The sequence below is a fragment of the Mesocricetus auratus genome, unplaced genomic scaffold, assembly GCF_017639785.1.
Source record: "Mesocricetus auratus isolate SY011 unplaced genomic scaffold, BCM_Maur_2.0 Super-Scaffold_6730, whole genome shotgun sequence".
Taxonomy (NCBI): Eukaryota; Metazoa; Chordata; class Mammalia; order Rodentia; family Cricetidae; genus Mesocricetus; species Mesocricetus auratus.
Window position 1 is genome coordinate 77,159,054 of NW_024429184.1, and position 22,057 is coordinate 77,181,110.

The following is a 22,057-nucleotide window of genomic DNA, read 5'->3' on the forward strand; positions in this document are numbered from 1 at the left end:
GACAGAAATTGCCAGAACATTTCCCAGTATTTTCACCCTTTAACACTCTTCTCTCAAGCAATGGCTCAGAGTGTCAAGTGTTTCACCTTCTTGCCTACATTTTCTGTTTGTCCTTTTATCTTGGCCACCCCAGGAAGCCAGTGGTCATCTTCTGGTGCTTTTGTCATTTCCCTGAAAGCAAATAATGTTGAGAACACATGTGTGAGTTCACTGGTCATTTCTCCTAATTTCATTGTCCAAAGTATTTCAGGGAAAGTATTTTGCAATTACTGGTTAATTTGGAATTTTTTGATATACTAATTAGATCGTATATACAGGCTTTCGTTTTGCATTAATGAGAAGTCCGACATGGTAGCCTTTTTTTCTACTTTGTTAAAAATTGCCTGGCTTGTTTATATGTCTGCTTTTAAATTTTTCGGCTTACCTTTGGCTTCCATCAATTTCTTTGCCTAGATATAAATTCTGTTTGTGTTTATTTTGCCTCTGATTTGTTGACCTTCTTACCAATGTGAATTTGAATGCACTCTTTCTTCTCTGTTTTCCTTCTGATAGTCTCTTCATGTGGCTAAAGTGCTAGATTTTTATTTCCCCCAGCTTTCAATGAGTTCTTCCTTAGAGGATTTCTTCTGTGTTCTTTTCATGCTCACTAGACATCCATAGTGCTCTGGTAGCTAGTGGGCTCCTTCTTGGCATTTTCATTGAGATACAGAGTTGACTCTTGCTAGTTTAGTGTTCTTGTGGTTTTTATGTTAAGGCTTTCCATCTGGTCATCAGTGACCATGCATTCATTCCTTTAAGTAGTTGAACATATCCAGAATGGTTATTTCAATCTAGTTTTCTTTTCCTAATTCTAGGACACTTTTTGCCTACCTCCTAGCTTATTTAATAGTGTGTATGTACACATGTGTGTATTTGTGCCTGCCTCTGTGTGTGTGTGTGTGTGTGTGTGTGTGTGGTGGGGCAGGTCCCTGTTGGAGGCTAGAGGTGGTATCAAGCTCTATCATTCCCTGCCATACTTACTGGAGAGATTGTCTATCAATGACCCTAGAGCTAGTCTGGCAGCCAGTGAGCCAGTAGTCTGCCCACACAGTTCTGGAGTTAATGATGAGCATGGTTATACCCATTGATTTTTTTTGTGGGTGCTGGAAATTTGAACCTGGTCCCCATGATTGTGATTGCAAGTATTCTTACCCACTGAGCTACCACCCATGCCCCATTTACTCACTTCACTATTGTGTCCTAGATATTGTATGCATTCTATATGATGCAGAGTCAACATTGTATTTTTCTCTAAAGTGTTTCAGCTTTTGTTCTTGTGGGTGGTTAAATCAGGATTCTGTTCATAATCCTTCTTAGGATTTCTTAAGGAGAAACTAGAGTTAGCGCAGTTATAAGGAGTATCAGTCTGAAGACATAAACAGAAAATATAGGTATTTCATTAAAACCTCCCCAACAGCTGGTAAGAAACTCAGCATTGCTCCATATTGTGTGACCACCGGACTTCATATTCAATTTCAACTGATCATTTAATTTTGAGTTATTTTCCTCAAGTGTGTATTAAAGTTTGTCTAGAGACTTAAGTTTAATCCTGGTAATGTTTGTAGGATTCCTATCTACATAGTTCCCTCCTGGGTGCCTAACCCTCAAACTTCTGTTCCCTCATGAATCTCAAATTCCACCCTATTCTTCTGTTCCTTCTCTGTAATCTCAAAGGTTTAAAGTATCATCTCCATTCCCATTATTTCTGATACTGTCCTTCAGGCCTTTGATCGTTGAGCTCAGTCAGTAGGACATATTGCCTCTGAAATTACACACACACACACACACACACACACACACACACACACACACACACACGAACGAATGCACGAACGCACACATTCATGCGTCCACACACACACAAAGACATACACATAATGTGTGATATGATAATAAAAAAAGAGATCATGAATTTGGAAATGAGTAGAGGTGGCATAGGAGAATTTGGGAGGGTTAGAGGGAGGAGTAGAACTTATATAAACATAGAATGAATATAGGAAATTCTCTACAAAATGTAAAACCTACATACACTATAAGAAGAGTTCTTTAAATATCCAGTGTCCCATGGAACCAGCACATCCTGAAGTCATGATTCAAAGAGGGTACTCAGTGACATCAGTCTATATCTACCATTAGCAAGTACAGAAAGGGGTTTTGTAGCAAGTTCTATGAAGCCAGCCAACTTGATATCTTCCATGTTCATAAAGCTAAGCGGCTCTACTTTGGGGTTGGGGAAGTGGTGGGGGAAATCTAGGACTTCGTGAAACATGTTTAAAAACCACTGGAATAGAGTCTCCTGGCAATCTTAGAGTCTTCTGAATACCTAAGCCAGGCCCTGCCTTTGATATAATCCAGGGTTCTGAACTCTGTCTGCTCACTGAGGTTGCCTGAAAGCTTTGAAGGAAGTACTAGTTATTCAGTCTCACCACCAGAATGCTGGCATAATAGCTCTGCGTCGATCCCAGGTATGTTGTTTATTAACCAGGTTTCCTGTGTGATCTTAGCAGATAGCTGAAATTGGACAATCTTAATCTCAGCAGACAGCTTGTGGTTCCACTCGTTGTCTTCTCAACTCCTGCTCAAGGTTCAGCACTTGCTTCTATCCCCAGAGATGGGAAGCCAGGGTTCCCCAGAGCTCTGATGATTAACCTGGATAAGGATGCCAGGGTGGGAGGTCATGACCACCTGCACATTCTCTCTTCTGGGACAGTAATACCCTCTTCCTCCAATGACAGTGGCCATCCTGCCTCTCCTACCCCCTCTCCATTCCCTCACCCTAAATAGGAAACAGTGTTAGAGTCTCCTACCATGTGAATTTCAGAGTTTGTGGAGCAAAACAGGAATGTTTGAAGCTGCCAAGCTGCATATCCTAACAGGCCTACAGTGGTTTGCTCTGCATTTTGCCACTAAAAAATTGGCTATGCTATGGCTGTCTTAGTAACCACAGATGAGCCTGTGTTAAAACACGATATCAGTGGGGTTGCAATTTGTGCATCAACATTATCTGAGAATCCTATTAAAATACAGATTCCTTCCTCCCACCCAGAGATACAGTGAATTAGTGGGTCTGCAATGGGCCAAGGAATCGGCATTCATAACCGTTACCTTTAGTGCTTCTGATCCAGTGACCCAACCGCATATCTGATAAGGCACCAAGTGCCAAGTTCAGAGACCCCAGTGGCTTCATATTTCCCTGTTCTTGTAAATCAACATATCCCACATACAGTAAATTCATATTATAGGTGACATCATAAAGAAGCAAGGACAAAGGTGGCCCAAAATAATAGTTTAGCTCTACAAATGCTTGTTTAATTTTTTTGATAAGTTATATACTCCTTTCTCTAATTTGATTCACCATAATTTTTCCTTGGGTAAAAAAAGAAAAGAAAAAGCTTAGCCTTTCTTCCATCGTTTAAGAATTTCAAAGTATTTTATTTAAAAACAAATAAGTCTTTTTAAAAAATTGACTTGTATAGGGTTTAAAGGAGTGTGATTTATATAACAGATTTGGGGGCAGGAACAGTCATTTTCCTTTGAAATGGTAGGAAGAGTGGGCCAGGCTGTGGTCCAGGGGACTACTAGGACAATACATAAACTTCAGCTGATTCCTGGCTACAAGAATACAGCCCCAAGCATTCCTGCCACACTAAACACCTACCTTTTTTTTACGTACAACCCCCCTCACACACACAAAGTAGAACTAACTGGAAACAAGCAACAAGATATAAAAAAGTACTAGCAATACAAATTTCATTAAGGGGGTAGGGTTACCTTGCCAGAAATTTAGGCCATAAGTTGAGGGAAAGAAGTATTTGGGGGGGGTGACACTGAGTGTATTTTAGCACTCCAGTTTCATCGTGAGCCATTATCAAATGGAAGATGAATGGTGTATTGTCTTGTGTGTCACTATATATTTTGGCATTGCAATAGGAACCTCAGTTAATGGTTTTGTTTTTTTTTTATTTTCTACTTACTTTTATTTAAGTGTGTGAATCACTGTGTGTATGCCACCAGTGCCCATGAAGGTCGGAAAGTTGGAAAGTCAGACCCACTGGAGTTACAGGCAATTTGTAAGCCACATGATCAGGATGCTGGGAACTAACCTAGGTCCTCGTTAAGAGCATTAAGCACTATTGACAATTGAGTCACGTCTCCAGTCCTTTTTTTCACTATTGATTAATTTAACAAACATGTATAAACAATTTCGTGTATTTGGCTTTGTAGTATTCTCTGGAAATTATCAGATGCATAAAAAGATGAGAAATTTGTTTGTTTGCTTGCTTCTACCTAAAATTAGTTACAGTCTTAGAGAAAGAGACAGAATTATATATGGATTAAATACCACATGGCATCATAAGGACTGTGGTAGATGTTTTTGTGGAAGTCAGTAGAAGATGCAGAAGAGAGAGTGTAGGGAATTGGACGTAACTGTATTTGACGTAGTAACTATGTTTGCAAGCAATATGCTGCAGTGCCTAACACATTAATCTCATCATTGACAAAATGAAATATCCATAATAAAATGCACATTCTTTTATTCGTTCAGTAAATGTTTATTGAGGACCTGCTGTGTGCAGAGGCATTGTGATAGGCACCTTGTTGATATGTAATAAGCTAGAAAAAGAAGTGGGCATGTAATTCAATTATCCTACAAATCAAACCTACAAAAATTAGCTTCAGCTAGTGCAATGAAGGGAAATGCATGTTTTTTGAAAGCGTAAAATCAGGGTATTTCTCTAAGGTTGGGAAACATTACTTGGGTCAAGATCATAGAGCATGAAAAAAGTACTAATTGTGAACTCTGCTAGAAATGAAGGATCAGATGTGAGAGCTAGAACAAGCAGTGTACCAGGGGCCAAGTTCTCAGCCCTCCCTTCATCACAAAACCCATTCAGATGAGGATTCTAACATCCAGGCCTGGAGACATGAAGGAACTAGGAGTTTTCAATAGACAGGACCCCCACAAATCCTGTTGTGCACAGGTTGAATACAGTAATATTCATATCTTATTTTACTTGACTCTCAGAAATGCCACAGGGTGAGTTACACAGCATCCTGGAGGAATAGAAAACAGCATTCTTGAACTCTACTTCAGCCTGTGGTATAATAACAGGCCACAATAGAAATGATGAAATAGCAAATCCCTGATTCACAGAAGATAATTAAGTGACATTTAACATTCTATCCTCCATTTTAAACTCATGTATTTTTAGAAAAGCTAGGATATATTTCATGTTCACAGCAATAATCTCTAGTAGACAGCAAAGAGTGGCAGAGTTAACTCTGTATTGATGATAATGGTGTTGATACTACAAACTATAAGATGACAAAAACATTTTTTCATGGATGTGTATCAGATTGACTTGGGGAGGCTATCACATTTGGAAAACTAGATAGTGTAGCCATATAAACATTTAAAAGAAGATTTCACAGAGTCATGGTGACAAGATGTTCCTGCGGATTTCCCAGGAGTTAGTGTGAAATAAAGCTGTTGAATTAGGGCATTGACTTTTACCTACAAACCTTTGGCAACTCCTGTTTTGACTCTTCAGGGGATCATCAGGAATGACTTCTACTAGAATGTTCGGTTCTATGGCACCCATGACAAACAGAATTAAAACAATAGAAGGTATATAGGTAAAAATCATAGGTAATTGATTGATTAACAAGTCTATATATTGGACTAATAGATATTCCAAGATAAAATTGTCAAATTTCCTACACCAAATCACCACATTTTTCTTAGAGTGAATAGTCAGGCTCTTGCTGACTCTGCTGCCTTGGGCAGGGTTCTGCACTCCCTAAGGGTCAGCTTTCTCCTCATAAGGTTCAAGCTCAGAGGCCTTGAGCCTACTCTTCCTCTCCTCATATAAATCTTGTACTGTTGTAAAGCAAGTTCTTTAGAGGGGAAAGACAGAAATTAAAGCATCCTTGTTAACATCTAAATCCAGTGACCTGTATGTTTATTAGCATAATTGAGAAAAACTTCTCTCTCTAAAGCATCCTGAAGTTTGGGAAAACATTAATGTGATGAATTATTTCAAATTTTAAAACAATGAATCTTTTAGACAATAAACTTTACAGAGTTCCAACATGCTCATCTTTGTTTCTCTCTCTTCCTCTCCACTCTACCCCCTCTCAGGCTTACGAGAGGCCCCAGAAACACTCAACACTTCATTATGACCCAGGCCTCTCACAGGGCTTCACCAGTGACACCTTAAAACCAAAGCACCAGCAAAAAAGCAGCAGCCAGAACCACATGGACTGGTCTACCAGCTCCGACAGTGGACCTGCCACTCAGAATTGCTTCATCAGTCCAGAGTCTGGCAGAGACACTGCAAGCACCAGCAAGATCCCAGCTCTTGAACCCGTGGCTTCCTTTGCAAAGGCCCAGAGTAAGAAAGGCAATACAGGGAGTACCTGGAGTCAGTTGTCCAACAGCGGCAAAGACCTTCTCTTGGGAAGTGTGGCACCATCCCCCAGCAACCACACCTCCCCAGCCCCTACCAGCAACTCTGCTGAGTGCAATGGGCTCCAGCCATTGGGAGATCAAGATGGAGGAGGGACGAAAGAGCTCCCAGAACCACCCACTGTAGGTAGCAAGAAGAAGTCCAGTAAAAAAGATGTGATCAGTCAATCCATACCAAACTCAGATTTGGATTGGGTCAAAAGTGCCCAGAAGGCCTTTGAAAACACAGAAGGAAAAAGGGAAGGATACTCTGCAGACAATGCTCAGGAGGCTTCGCCGAGCAGGCAGAGCATCAGTTCAGTTAGTAATCCTGAAAATGATTCCAGTCATGTCCGGATTACTATCCCCATAAAAACACCTTCTCTGGATCCAATCAACCATAAGAGGAAAAAGAGGCAGTCCATTAAAGCCGTGGTGGAAAAAATCATCCCGGAGAAAACACTGGCTTCGGGGATCACTATGAGCAGTGAAGTCGTTAGCAGGATACTTTCCAACTCAGAGGGCAACAAGAAAGAGCCTAGAGTCCCAAAGCTGGGAAAGATGATAGAGAGTGAGCCCCCCTCAGCTGGCCTTGAAACATGTGGGAATATGGAGAAAACTGTCCCTGGAGGTGTGTCTAAGCAGAGGAAAACACCAATGGTCATGACGTCACCAACACGCACAGAGCACTCTCAGTCAGGAAAGCTTCCTGAAATCCAGCACCCCAAGTTTGCTGCAAAGAGGAGGTGTAGCAAAGCAAAACCTCCAGCTATGCTTCGAGAGGCAGTCTTAGCTACTGCCGACAAACTGATGGTGGAACCTCCATCTGCTTACCCCATTACCCCATCCAGCCCTCTGTACACCAACACGGACAGTCTGACTGTGATCACACCAGTCAAAAAGAAGCGGGGACGGCCAAAGAAGCAGCCTTTGCTCACAGTGGAGACAATTCATGAAGGTACTTCCACTAGTCCAGTTAGTCCCATCAGCAGAGAGTTTCCTGGCACCAAGAAAAGAAAGAGGCGGCGCAATCTGGCTAAGTTGGCCCAGTTAGTGCCAGGAGAGGACAAACCTATGAGTGAGATGAAGTTTCACAAAAAGGTTGGAAAGCTTGGTGTGTTGGATAAGAAGACCATCAAAACGATCAATAAGATGAAAACCCTCAAGAGAAAAAATATTTTAAATCAGATCTTGTCCTGTTCCAGTAGTGTGGCCCTAAAGGCCAAAGCTCCCCCAGAGACCAGTCCAGGGGCAGCTTCGATTGAAAGCAAATTGGGCAAACAGATTAATGTCAGCAAGAGAGGAACCATTTACATCGGCAAGAAGAGGGGGAGGAAGCCAAGAACAGAGCTGCCTCCCCCATCCGAAGAACCCAAAACAGCCGTCAAGCACCCCAGGCCTGTTTCTAGCCAGCCGGATGTCCCAGCCGTGCCTTCCAACTTTCAGTCACTTGTGGCTTCTTCACCAGCAGCTATGCACCCCCTTTCAACACAGTTAGGTGGGTCCAATGGCAACCTGAGCCCCGCCAGCACTGAAACCAACTGTTCAGAATTGAAAACTATGCCAAACCTCCAGCCCATCAGTGCTCTTCCAACCAAAACCCAGAAGGGAATCCACAGTGGAACCTGGAAGCTGTCTCCACCCAGGCTGATGGCCAACTCTCCTTCACACCTTTGTGAGATTAGCTCACTGAAGGAAATAACCTTGTCCCCCGTGAGTGAGTCCCACAGTGAGGAGACCATCCCGAGTGACAGTGGCATCGGGACAGACAACAACAGCACCTCTGACCAAGCTGAGAAGAGTTCGGAGTCCCGGCGGAGGTACTCTTTTGACTTCTGTGCCCTAGACAACCCGGAGGCCATTCCATCTGACACCAGCACAAAGAACCGGCACGGCCACCGGCAGAAGCATCTCATAGTGGACACGTTCCTGGCCCACGAAAGCCTCAAGAAGCCAAAGCACAAGAGGAAAAGAAAAAGCCTGCAGAACCGTGATGATCTCCAGTTTCTGGCTGAGCTGGAAGAGCTCATCACCAAGTTTCAAGTGTTCAGGATCTCCCACCGGGGCTACACTTTTTACCATGAGAATCCGTACCCCAGCATCTTTAGGATCAACTTTGATCACTATTACCCGGTGCCATATATCCAATATGACCCATTGCTCTATCTTCGTAGGACTTCAGATTTGAAGTCAAAGAAGAAGCGTGGTAGGCCTGCAAAAACCAATGACACCATGACAAAGGTGCCTTTTTTACAGGGGTTCAGCTACCCTATTCCCAGTGGAAGTTACTATGCACCCTATGGAATGCCTTACACATCAATGCCTATGATGAACCTTGGTTACTACGGTCAGTACCCAGCTCCTCTGTACCTGTCGCACACACTTGGAGCAGCGTCCCCATTCATGAGGCCAACAGTGCCACCACCTCAGTTCCACACAAGTTCCCATGTGAAGATGTCTGGGGCAACTAAACATAAAGCCAAGCATGGAGTACACTTGCAAGGAACTGTAGGCATGGGCCTCGGTGACATACAGCCATCCCTGAACCCTCCCAAGGTGGGTGGGGCCACTCTGTCCAGCAGTAGGCTCCACAAGAGGAAACACAAACACAAGCATAAGCACAAGGAAGACCGAATCCTAGGGACCCACGACAATCTGAGTGGTCTCTTTGCAGGCAAAGCAGCAGGCTTCTCCAGCCACCTCCTGAGTGAGCGGCTGAGCAGTGCGGACAAAGAGCTCCCGCTGGTGAGTGAGAAGAGCAAGCATAAGGAGAGACAGAAGCACCAACATGGTGACGCTGGCCACAAGGTTTCGAAGAACAACTTTGAGGTGGACACCCTGTCTACACTGTCACTTTCGGATGCCCAGCACTGGACACAGGCTAAGGACAAAGGTGACTTGAGCAGTGAGCCTGTAGATTCATGTGCTAAAAGGTACTCTGGTGGGGACAGCAGCAGCACAAGATCAGAGAGTCTGGATGTGTTCAGTGACATGAATCCTTCCAGTGACAAGTGGGACAGTGACGTGAGTGGGAGTAAGAGGAGGAGCTTTGAAGGCTTTGGGACATACAGGGAAAAGGACATCCAAGCCTTCAAGATGAACCGCAAGGAGAGAAGTTCTTATGAGTCCTCCATGACTCCAGGTAAGACTACATTTTTCTCTAAACTTGGGGTTCCCATTTGTTCAATCCTGCCCTTTGCAGTCTGGGTGACAATCATGTTGGGCACATAGTGTTCACCATTTTATAAAATAGGGAGATAAATGCCAACAGTCACCTTGAATTTCTTTGTATTTACATGGTTTCTGGCTGTTTTTCTGTTCTACGAAAGCCAATGCCTAGAAACAGAGACAGCCTCAGTCACTCTCCCAGTGACAGACATACATGCCCCAATTGTATTTGTGTTCCTGTCATTTTGGTTTGGTTTGGTTCAGGTTTAAAAGACAGAGTTCCTCTGTGTAGCCTTTGCTGTCCTGGAACTCACTCTTTAGTCCAGGCTCACCTAGAACTCAGAGATCTGCCTCCCAAGCACTAGGATTAAAGGCGTGAACTACCACTGCTTGACTTACAGTTGTACTTTTTTATTATTATTTAGAGATCCTGTTCTTACATTATAAGGTCCTGATTACAGTTTGCTATTTGAGGCTCAAAAGCTCAATAGACTACCAGCAAAAGCTTAAGAATGCCAAGGATAAAGAATGACATTGAGTGTATGTGACATGCTGTCAGTAGAAGTCACAAATCTTAGGTGATAAATTTACCACAGAGTGATTGAAAGCTAATGATCAGAGAATCCTGAAGTCTAAGCAATCATGAAGCCACTGTCCTAACCATGTTATTCATTCTTCACTCTGAGCATTGGACAAACTGCCAGTCAGGACCCTAAAGTGAAGCATTGACTGCATTCACAATCTTGCTTCCAGGCACTAAAGGGAAGAGGCTTGGAGAAAGGTATTTTGTTCCTCCTTTACAATCGCTATGATTTTTAGCACATCCACTAAATTGGGTTTTTTTTCTTGCTGATATCTAAATGAATATTTTCATTGCTACCAGAAAAATCTCACTCCCTGTCAGTTACTGGCAGAATTTCTTTGCTAACCTCCCGGGCCACACAAATCTTTTCCTGACACAGAGTTTTACTATTTGGCAAACATATCCTTGTATCCCTGTCCATACAGAATAAAAATGCAAAGATGCTAAAGAGTACAGGATCACTTGAAAATAGGAGAAATTCCTTTAATGAGAATTGAAAGAAATTAAAAGAATGTCTTGCAGAGAGTATGTTCTTGTCCCCAATTGGTGTGAAACACTCTGGTCAAAGCCTGGTTTTAAAGGTCTCAATCTCATTGCACACTGTGAAGATGTGGATAAAATATTTTATCCCTGTTCATGTTGAATGATTCTCACTTGCCCTCTGTCTTCCTAGGGAGTCTGAAGTTAGTGACTGTGAAAATGGTCTACTCAAAAGGAATGAAATATTAGTTCTAGGCCAACCAATCTCAATTAGGAACAACTGCAGATCAAATCAAATCAAGTTGTTGTTGGTTTGTGAGTTACTGTAGTGACAGATTCTCTTCTTAATGAAAGGAGACGATTTGTAGTCATGTCTCCTGGATTTGGTGACAGTGGTGAAGGTGCCAAGTGGCCCACATGTCCTGCCTGCCCAGAGCAGCTGTGTGCTTGCCATTTCTCATTCAAAGACTCCTTTAAGACACCTGGTTTCTTGACGAGCCTAGATGAAGCTCACCTGGCATGGGGTACCATATCAAACATGGACATGAAAAACGTTGGCATCTTCCCACAGCATAGCCCTGGTCTACAAAAGCTGAACAAGCAATGGGCAGAGTTGTTGGGTTTTGGGGTTTTGGGGGGGATGGGAGAGGATGACAGTATTTTCTTAGCATCATTTAGCTAAAACAAACAAACAAAACAACAGACAAGAAGTAACAGTGGTTTGTTTTCCTAAGATGTTATAAGAATCTAAGGTATACAGACCTAAGGGGGAAATTTCCTGGAGCAAAAATCAGTTTTCCGTGAGAGACTGCATTCAGATTTTTCTGTGGTCAGACATTTTTGCTGTATGTTCGATGAATTCTCCCAGTTTCTCATTGTTGATTCATCCCCAGACAACACGAGCTTCTGAGGGTGTCCTCACTATAGGCAGTGTATTCACATGGTAGACAATACTTTATTCAAAATCTTCCCTATGTCTTTCCTGTATTCTCATTTGATATTCAGTCAGTCCTGTCAGAGGGAGGAAATAGTCATCATGTCATCATTCAAAGTGAGTCACGCTGAGACCAAAGAAGCAGGTGGCATGCCCAGTTCTGTTTTGAATTACCTGTCTGACCCAAAGCATGGCATTCCAATTCTCTGGGATACTAGCTGCTCACCTGTCATTCAAAGAAGGGGGCTAGAATTTGCATGTGTAGGGTATTTGAGTCCCTGAAGTGGTTTTTCATACATTCCTTCATAGTATGCTTTCTGAAGACCTAGCCTATAGATACACATTGAGCTGAAATGTCTGAAATGCTTGAGACCAGACTATTTTAAATTTCAGACGTTTTTATTTTCAAATATTTGCATCTATATAATGAGATATCTTGGGGATAAGAGCAGGGTCTAAACACAAAAACTCATTTATATTTCATAACTAGCATATACACATGGCCTGCAATAATTTTATATGATCTTTTCAAAAATGTTTTTATGAGAAATAAAATTTATAGTATGAGGTTTTTTTTAATTGTGTCATAGTCTATTTTAAATGATTTAGTTTTGGAGTATTTCAGGTTCTGGATTTTCAGATAAGTTGTGCTCATGCTGTACTATTACTTCCCAATGACAAGTATACACAAAGGGCTCAAAGAGAGCAGTGACCTGACCATGGTCACACACCTGTCAGTTTTGATGCTGAGCAAGACTGGCCTTTGTCTACTGCTCTGAATTGCAACCACTGCTCATGCGCTGACTATGGGCAATTCCAGAACACAAGTCCTGTGTCCAAGCTGAGTGCTCCCATGTGTCACTATTGCCTTCAGAATCCCATTCATCCTCTAGTGTCGTACACTTTGCTAAGGTGTTACTGTCTAGTAATCATGTGACATTTGCAGGAGGAAGCGATGAAGGAATGCATTCTTTTATTTAATTCCATACTCATGAAGGGCTCCTCATCGCCCCCCTTCTAAACACAAGTTGGAAATAATTCTCAAAATGGGTGTGATTTTCTGAGGATTTTTGCCACTGTTTTGTGTTAGTCTCTGGCAAATTATCTGGCTAATGCCCTCCTGCCCCCTAAATCATTAATGGACCATATTCACTGATGGCTTCTATGTCTGAGTGAATTACACTTGATGTCTCTGCTCATCTTGTTGAATAGCCCCTCCCTTTCTACCCTTGACCTACCTATGCCTGCATCCCAAATACCCCCTCTATTTCTGCAACCCAAAGCATCAGGCCAAAATTTCCTTGGCCATACTTATAACCTAGCATCAGAGTTTGTCAAAACTTTCTAGAAGGCATCTTCCTTAATGTGAAATTTGCCAAAATGTGTGAAGTCCAGTGGAAGGATATGAAGCAGGTAAAGAGCTTCCAGAAACGTATTCAAGTGGAGGTTTGGGTTGAGTTGGACAACACTAACACTCATGATGGAAAATACCTGACCTTTCTGCACTTTCTCTCCCTGCATCCTTTGTTACTCTGTGCTGGATTCATTTCCTCCACCTCTGAACACCCCATTTCCCATGTGCTATTCGTCTCTAAAATAGATACAGCCACTATACAGTTGTCATTCTAAGCCTACTGAAGACCAGATTTAGGAGCTTAGTGGCGAGAGGGTTTTACGCCCTCCCCGAGATCAGAGCTGTTGAAAGGCACCATATTAATGTAAGCCGTTATCATTATGGAGAAAGGAATTAGAGACCCCATTTAGCAAAGGCAGCAGTGGCACACTCCATTTCATCCTTCCTGCTTGGGAAATCCTTCATTCCTCATATCCTGGCTCAGTCGAGAATTGCATTGTCTCATGAGCTCCCTTACAACACGTTCAGATTATAGTTGTGCAGATCCTTCCCTATTTTCCTCCTTTCACTCTCTCTGCATTTCAGTTTCAGAAGATGGTGACTCTTTGGGCCTGATTTCTAAATGTGTGCCATCTGCTAAATCACCATTCTTCAAAGTGCATGATTTGTGCCAACAATGAATAAAAGTGGAAAGAGATAGTTTCCATTCCAACTTGACAACATTATCTGAATCTCCCAGTCACCAGGAATCACTGTACCCTTGAATGCATAAACTTCCAGAAGAGCAAACCTGTCTATAGTTGACAATGCATAGTCAGATGATGCCTCATGCCTTCAGACTGAATTCCCATAGGTGGTGTGAGAAGTCACTTGTCTGGGTGCTGGTCTTCCTCTTCAGATTGCTTGAAATCAATATTCTCATAGTTTGGCGAAACATTCTGCCATGTATGAGATATTGCAACTGAACCTGCTGTCTAGGTTCCTCTCAAATAATGGGAAGGCAGTACCTAGATTATACTTACATATGGTACCTCTTTGTTCAATGCCATCATTAGACAGGGAAGCCAGCCCTCATCTCCAAATGTCAAACGCCTGCCTCACGATGAGAGGAGGCTGAGAATTCCTCCTGAGTTCACCTCCCAGATATGAGAATGGTGCCATGGAGGTAACTGGATTCCCTGGAACTGGCCCATGCAACTTCTCCTGGTAGATTCTGCCTTGCCCTTTGCCAGCTCCTCTTATCAGCACTGCAGGGCATTTTGGCATGCAGAGTCAGCTGACACTCATCATCAAGGCAGGGATACCCATGCCAGAGCAATGCAAATCCCCTCCAAGCACTTACCCAGAACAAGGAGCTAATCACGTGGATGAGATGTCAGGAAATCCTTACTAAAGAAGCGTTCAAGGACTGCAGAAGAGGCTTAAAAGGAAGAGGTGACTCATGGGAGGAAAAAGTTCAGACTGTAAAAAAAGGACAGTAATAAATGGAGAACGGGTGAAGTATAATTTGTGTTACCCTAACCCAAACTAAACTGCATGTCTTCCTGCAGGAGATGAAAGAGTAATTAGGTAATAGCTGCCTTGTAGCTTGCATGGGATTGCCAGTGCCTGTTCAAGTGCCATGCCTTACCCTACCAGCTCTCTGAAGCACCTTCTATTTGTTCGCTCGGCTTCTCACGTGGGTCTATAATAATAAAGGTTCTGACTAAACTTCAGTCTAGGATTCTCAAGTACATTGCAGTGGAATTTGAATATGAACACAAATTCAGCAACACGCTGCTTGGAAGAAAAATGCTAAAATGTTAGTCAAAGCATCATCTCTTCAACAAAGTATTACATCAGGTTCCTGTAGTGCACAAATTAACCCATGAGTCTCACTCACTTCACCAGGCCTCACCTCTGTAGAAAGGCAAAGCTCCTCCCTCCTGACTCCCACTGATAGTCAGCTTGTTCCTGTTGCATGCTGAAGCCACAAATGCACTAAAGTGACCAATTATTTGGAGATAGACAGAGAATGGTTAGACTCTAAATTTTGAAATCATAATTTAGATTGAACACTTAGATTTGGTGTTTCATATACAGACTTACAAAGGTCAAGCATCTTATCCAATGATATATATCTAATTGTTTGGTTGTCAGGTCATCTTAGTGGACCCTTGTTTGAAATCAGAAGTAAGCCCGATGAGAGTCATTTTGTTTCCTTTTTCTGCCCTAACCATTGCACATATGTACTTTATTTATTCTCCCAAGGTTTTCCCTAAACTTTCCTCCTGAAACCCGAGAATTAATCAACTTAAATATTGCAATATACCTTCCTGGCAACAATTTAAAAAATATTTAAACTCAGGTGCATAACATCTCTTTTGCAGCACAGAAATCAGGCAGTGGTGCCTTTATAACATGATTTCTCAGGGCCATTTATGTTTCTATAGTTGGCAAACACTATGATGTCCTGCTAGAAGTTTTATGATAGGTCTGTGGGATTAGGAAATTATGCAGACCCATATGTGGGTACAAAGAAGTTATAATATGGATATGACACTAAAGCCAAATAGAGTCTTTGTTGGCTAGAAAAATCAGTACAATGTGCCTTCCAAAGACAAGCTTGTCTCTGGGGAGAGATAAGAGAAGCATCTGCAAGAAAGATCCAGAAAAGGATCTTTCCACTGTATACTTGAACAAGTAATGCTGAATATTTGCTAGGATTCTGGCCTAGCATTGAGAAACTTAGCATTTAATGTAGATTAACAAAGTCTGAGGGGAAATAACAAAGACAAGAAAAACTTATTTAATGTCAAGAATACATTGGTTGGAGGTGGCACACGCCTTTAATCCCAGCATTTGGGAGGTAAAGGTGAGCAGATCTCAGAGTTTGAGGCCAGCCTGATCTACAGAGTGATTTTCAGGACAGCCAGGGCTATGCCTAAAAACCCTATCTCACAATAACAAAAAAAAAATAGAAAGAAAGGAAGGAAGGAAGGAAGGAAAAAGAAGGAAAGAAAACACTGTAAGTCTTGGTATAGTTCTAGGAAGAATTTAAAAATTATTAACTCAAAAGTTTTGCACCCAGGGAGTTTATAATTCAGGAACTCCTATACAAGAAGAAAAGAAAGCAATTTTAACTCACCATGGTCATTCATTTTTGTTCTTTCTTTTTTAAATATTTGTCTTTTATTATTTTTGTGTATGAGTGTTTTACCTGCATATATGTATGCATTCTACATTCACGCCTGGTATCCATGGAGGCCAGAAGAGGACATCAGGTTCCCTGGGACTGGAGTTACAGATGGTTGTGAACTATCGTGTGGGTTCTGAAAGTAGAACCCAGTTCCACCACAAGAGCAACAAGGGCCCTTAATGTCTGGCCAACTCCCCAGCCACTCATTTTATCTTTCTAGCTAAAGTCAAGTATCATTCTAATATTTTAGTCAGGGCAATTAGAAGACTCATGGAACATGAACCAGATTATAGAAAGTGAAGGTTCTGGTGAGGCAATGGACCAACCATTACATCAGAGATTGTCAGTACATGGCAGAGCTAGACAGTAACAAAAAATGAGAATTGTAGAGGAAGAAGAAACTGATGGAAGAGAAGACACTGTTGTCTACCTTACACAGAGATATGGGATAAAAGAGAATCAGGAAGATGAAAGAAGGAATACAGAAATGCTAGAAGGAAGCTAAGGGCTCAAGGGTTGTGTATAAGAAATGGCTTGTAGAGCTGAAAGCTGAAGAGCTCACAAAGAATGTGGCAAGATAAGGGTTTGTGTGAACATGTTGACGGCCTGAAAGGCAAGAGAAACATTTATTAGGTGCTTATATGTTTGTGACTTAGTGGGCTGTGTATCAAATCCAGATGCTAAGGTTAATGACTTAGTAGTAACATCACTGTTTTCACTGGTTCAGAGGTAACTTTGGAAACCAAATACAATGTTAGAGGCCTCTTTACTGTCATTCCATTCTTCCTGAAGGTTATAGAACTGAAAGATCCCATAAAAGAAAAAGAAGAAAGAGATTATACACCAGCTCCCAGCTCCCCACCCAGAGTAACTGAGGCGAGTGTTGACCATAATAATGAATATTTGAAAATTTCTGAAACCTTTTATTTGTGCTGCCATGGAAACCAGTTGTGAAACTATTATACACAGAGGAACACCCCAAGTATCCGTGGATTCTGATGAATATATCTGTCCCTGAATATTTTATATGCTCAAAACCTTCTCCTGATCCCCCAGAGCTAATTCCTACTGTGTAAAGTATATTCACCCTTTTAAAATCAGTTACATATTTGGTGGCATGTAACTGAAATCCAAATACATGGAGTAAGGACAAGAACATTAAGATGACCATAAGCTCATTTTTTGGCTTCATTATGGATTTGAAGCTATCCTGGGCTACATATCTTTATTTCAATAATAAAAATGAGTGTAAACTCTTTATTCGTTGAACACAAAGTATAGGGACAAGAGCAACTGGGGGGAAACAGAATGAAATAAAAAGTAAGGATGAGAAGTGCACACGTGCACACACACTATGTATGTAGTATGTATATATGTATGTATGTATGTATGAATGGATGTAAATAAATACACTCAGCAACCAAAGTAAATATAGGCCAAGTGAAAGCCATCCTGACTTAATGGCCAGCAATGAAAACTATGGAGATCCAGAAACTGAAATAACAATGTGTTCAGTGAAGGATAACACTTTGAATCCAGGATAGTAGTACACAGTGAAAGAATCTCACAGCAGCAGCAGTTGGATGGACATCACAATTCAGGATATAGACTAGGATGCAGGATGGTACCTACCAAGATTGAAATTCGAGGTTTAGTGACGATGGATTTGTAAATGGCATGGTTTCCATGAATAGAATGTGCAACTGTATCATGGATGAAGGGAAGATGCATTAAAATTAAAGAATAATGAGCCCAAAGGGTGTTGAACTTGGTGCTTGGGGCTAGCTGAAATGATAGAGTACCTAGAAACATGCCTGTCCTCAAGGACATTGTATGGCATTAAGACAGAGAGGTCGACACAGGTTCACAATCAGAGTTTCCATGTCTCATGACTACAAACCAAAATATACATGTTGTAAAAAGCAAGTTAATATTGCTGTTTGTACTATTGCATAAGGATTCAGGGTGAGTTATATCAAGAATAAGAAATCATGGGTGAAGGTAGGTCAGCAGTGGGACAGGATGCAATAGGAGCCTCTACTGTAGTCCCCTCCTCCATGGAGAACTAGGATGTCAAAGTGGGCCACAGATCAGTCATAATTAGGACTGTCCTTGTTGATGGAGAGTCTGGGGACACTGTGAGAGGAGACTCTCCCCTGTCACATGTCTGAATAGGCTGTTACACTTTTCAACACATATCACATTCATTTGATCTTAGAATTCATTGAGGCATACAGAAAGTTGTTGCTTTCCTACTAGACAGGTGAGAGAACAAGAACCCAATGTCTCCTGACCATTTCTGCACAAAAAAAGAATCCCAGATTTCCTGAAACTTCCCAACATCCTCTACTTTTTCCCATTATATTTCTTAAATCTTTGTCAAGATCAATAATGTGACTCAGCTTCTGAGATGTCCCTAAAGAAATCTTGCCACAACTATGGCAAAACTCCACAAACTGCTGCAGCTGGAGGAAGCCAAAAGGCACTTAGTCTTTGCTAAAAAATATTTCTGATGTGAAGGTAGTTCTTTGGAACCTAGAGCAAGTCAGCCATAAGTAGTTCTTTTGGTTAGTGTTGTTGTCACTTGTATCAAATACACGTAGAGGGAAGGCACTAGCCTCTAATTTTAGGTACAACACAAAAGGTCAACTAGCACTTACATATTATCCCTCCTGGGACACCTGTGAGTATTTCTAAAGTGAAGTTAGAAAGCCCTGATTGTCTTTTCAGAAGGCATCCCTGGTGTCCGCCTTCCATTCCTCACCCAGTTTGCATCTCCGTGTGTTGCATGTCAGGCCAGAGAACAAGACATAAGGCAAAGAAAACTCCTTCATCAATGGCAGCTGGCCGTGCCATTGTGAGAGAGGATTTAGTCAAGAAGCAGGTCACTCTTCTTTTCAGCTAGTCCTCAGTTTTTAAAGTTCACTTCATACTACTTAGATGAGGAGAAGCTTTCCACGTGTCTGCCATAGAATAGAGAGTCCTCTTTCTGAGTGTCTGTTCTGACAAGGGCTAGGACTCTAGGCACTGGATTCTCTCAAGTGAGCTGTCCCCAGAATGGTGTGTTAGCTCCACCTATACTACAGAAGCCATGAAGAACCCTCAAACACATCATTTGTGTTGATCAACCTTCCCTGAGTCCATGGCTGTGACTTAGGAAGCCTAAAAATAATATGTCTGGAAGGACATTTTTTAAAAGGATTTTGTTCTTTGGAGTAACAGAGCCGTGGCCTATTGTATTTGTTTCTGGCATACAATTCAAACTATAATATATAAATTATTTAAATATAAAGAAAACTGTAGGAGATTTTTCCGAGACTATATCTGAAGACAGCTGTAGATAAATGAATAATTGATGCCAGGTGTGGAAGCATCAATTCCCATTGCGTCTAGTCAAAATTCTGTGTCATGAATAACCTTTGTGATCTTTCCACACAGGTCTTGCTTTGTCTCCTAATCATTTGCAACTCATCTCCTGTTCAAACTCCTCTGTATTTGTTCTTTATCTGCATCTCCAGCTGCTACACTGGCCTCTTTCTCATAGAATGGCCTCCATTTCACCTGCCTTCCAAACCGTGCCTACTAGTGTCCCAAGCCTCCTGCTTCTCTGATATGGCAAACAATATTATTCTCACTTTGATGATTTTTGGCATTTGGCCTTGTCTTATTTACATTTGTGTTACATAGAGAAGTATTGGCTCACCCACCTCAAATCTGGCTCCCAGGATATCGGGGTCCTGCAGTGGTCTTTGTTACTCTTAGGATCCTTAAGTTTATGTTGAGAACAGATGTCACTGACCAGCTTACTAAGTTCATCTTCCAAACCGCCATGTGTTCTTAACATCTTCTTTGAGAGGCAATCTCTTAATAACAAATTTTTCAACTCCCGAAACAAACTAATCCAGCAAAAGAAGCCCAAGAGTTCAAGATGTTGATTTGGATACTAAATCCCACCCCACCTCTACTAGCATCATGACCATTGGCCAGGCAGGTAGCCTCTCTAGTGTATCTTTTCCTTGTCTAAAATGAAGCCATTAACATCTATATTAAGGGCCAAATAAAGGTAGAATTCCATACTCTCCAGCACTACAACCACTACACACATGTATTGCTTGCCACCTTGTTGCCACTAGTTAATTCCCTTTCCTTTCCACTTTGGATAATGTATTTTGTCAGAGAAAGTACAACACAACAGATTGCTCTCGAACTGAATCCTTTTTAAACAGCCAGCTTTCCTCCCAACTATGTTTCCACCTGGGTGAGGCTGAGTCAGCTACGAACACACATCCATCACAGAGAGGCTGGACCACAGGTGTGTTTGATGATGATGAAAAGGTAGCAAGATGGTACAGTTACAGGGATGTGTCCTGGAAGGAGGCTATTGGATGTTATTGGCAAGAAGAGACTGGTTAAGTGGAATGCTATGGTGACAGCTGTGTCTGGCTGATTTCCACAGCCATGCACTATCTTGAATTGTTTAGGTGGTTACTGAACATCCTAGGCTTTTGTTATGTATCTGCAGCGTGTAAGTGCGCTTTTTCCTGCAAAGAACAGTGCTTTCTCCATTAATTCTGCACCCAAACGGTTGGGCTCTAATGGCACGTTCTTTCAGGGCATGCAGACCATCACAACCCCAAACATGCCCGTTTGTGATCCAGTCATATAGTGTGGGTGATAGGAAGACATGTGCAGAACGTGTACAAAGTCAAATGCTTCCTTCTCACTCTGAGCTTCTTTTCACAGTGCAGAATTGTTGGTGTGCTCCATGCAAAAAGAAAAATAACTCCTTTACTTCCATTTCTTGCTGACATTTCTTTTCAGTGAGAGTGAGGGCGGGGTTCACTCAACGCGTACTGCAACTCATGGCACTGCTCTGTGGCATTTTCATAAAATACCAACCACCAGAATTCTCATAATCACAAAAACATGTGCTTTCTCCTAAGATCCATGAAAATTCTTTCTCTCATTAAAAAATAGAAAGTTCAGAAATTAAATTAGAAAGCTGAACTCGGTATCTTTAAATTCTTTTGGTTTTGGGGGTCGGGGTGGGGTACAGTTTTCCCGAATTTCCTCTCAGTTAAATACTCTTGAATGGGAAAATTTGTGCAAAATGTCTGAAGAGTGAGACTCTGACAGGAGGGGGGAGGGGATTTCTATTTCCTTGTATTAAAAGAGAAGAAGAAAAACCCTCAGTTACGTTTAATCTTTAGGAACGCAGGGCCCTGTCCAACCCACAAACTGTTGGCAGAGTCATAGCTCTACACAAAACGTTCTTTTAAACTGCTTTCCCCTCCCAAACGTTTCCCATGAAGTTATAAATCTCAGCATTTAAAATTACATTTATTCAAATGGAGTATGGACTGTAGGTTGGCCCCTTTGGCATCAATACAGCGGAAGCTTGCTAGAGAGATGATCCCAAGGAAAGCAGAAATACCTAACTGACTGGAGCCTGGGTTTGACATTATGTGTGAAACCCCGTCTATCTCTCCCCACCCAAGTACCTACTTTGTGAATCTGTGACTTAACAAGTCTGTCCCTACAGGAAGTCTGACCTTCCTGTCAGTATAACAAGATGATTGTTTGGGAAAATGAACTTCTCTGAAGATCAACCTTCACCACAGCTTAGGTTGTCTCTTCTGTTTCTGGCGGGCCACTTGGTGCTGCCAGAACAGCTTCCTTTTCAGGAGGTACCAAACAGGCACATCTGTGTGGCCTTGGGTGTAGACGCAGCTGGAAATATCCCAAATCATGCTTACTTCAGTCAAACAGGCAAACTGATGTCCTGAGTTCAATTCTGCTTTGGAATCAAGAAATCCTACTTCGCATTATCTGACTATTTTGCATGCTTTTAAAATTGGACTTACATAGATATG

General features: G+C 41.8%; 1 protein-coding gene across 1 annotated transcript in view; it reads left to right on the plus strand.

The window, feature by feature from the left end:
- Setbp1 (SET binding protein 1) overlaps positions 1-22,057 on the plus strand; it is a 314,925-nt gene that overhangs the window by 211,849 nt on the left and 81,019 nt on the right. The window contains exon 4 of the mRNA XM_040741556.1: positions 6,182-9,629. Within this exon, the coding sequence (XP_040597490.1) occupies positions 6,182-9,629 (3,448 nt within the window). The remainder of the gene's footprint in view (positions 1-6,181; positions 9,630-22,057) is intronic.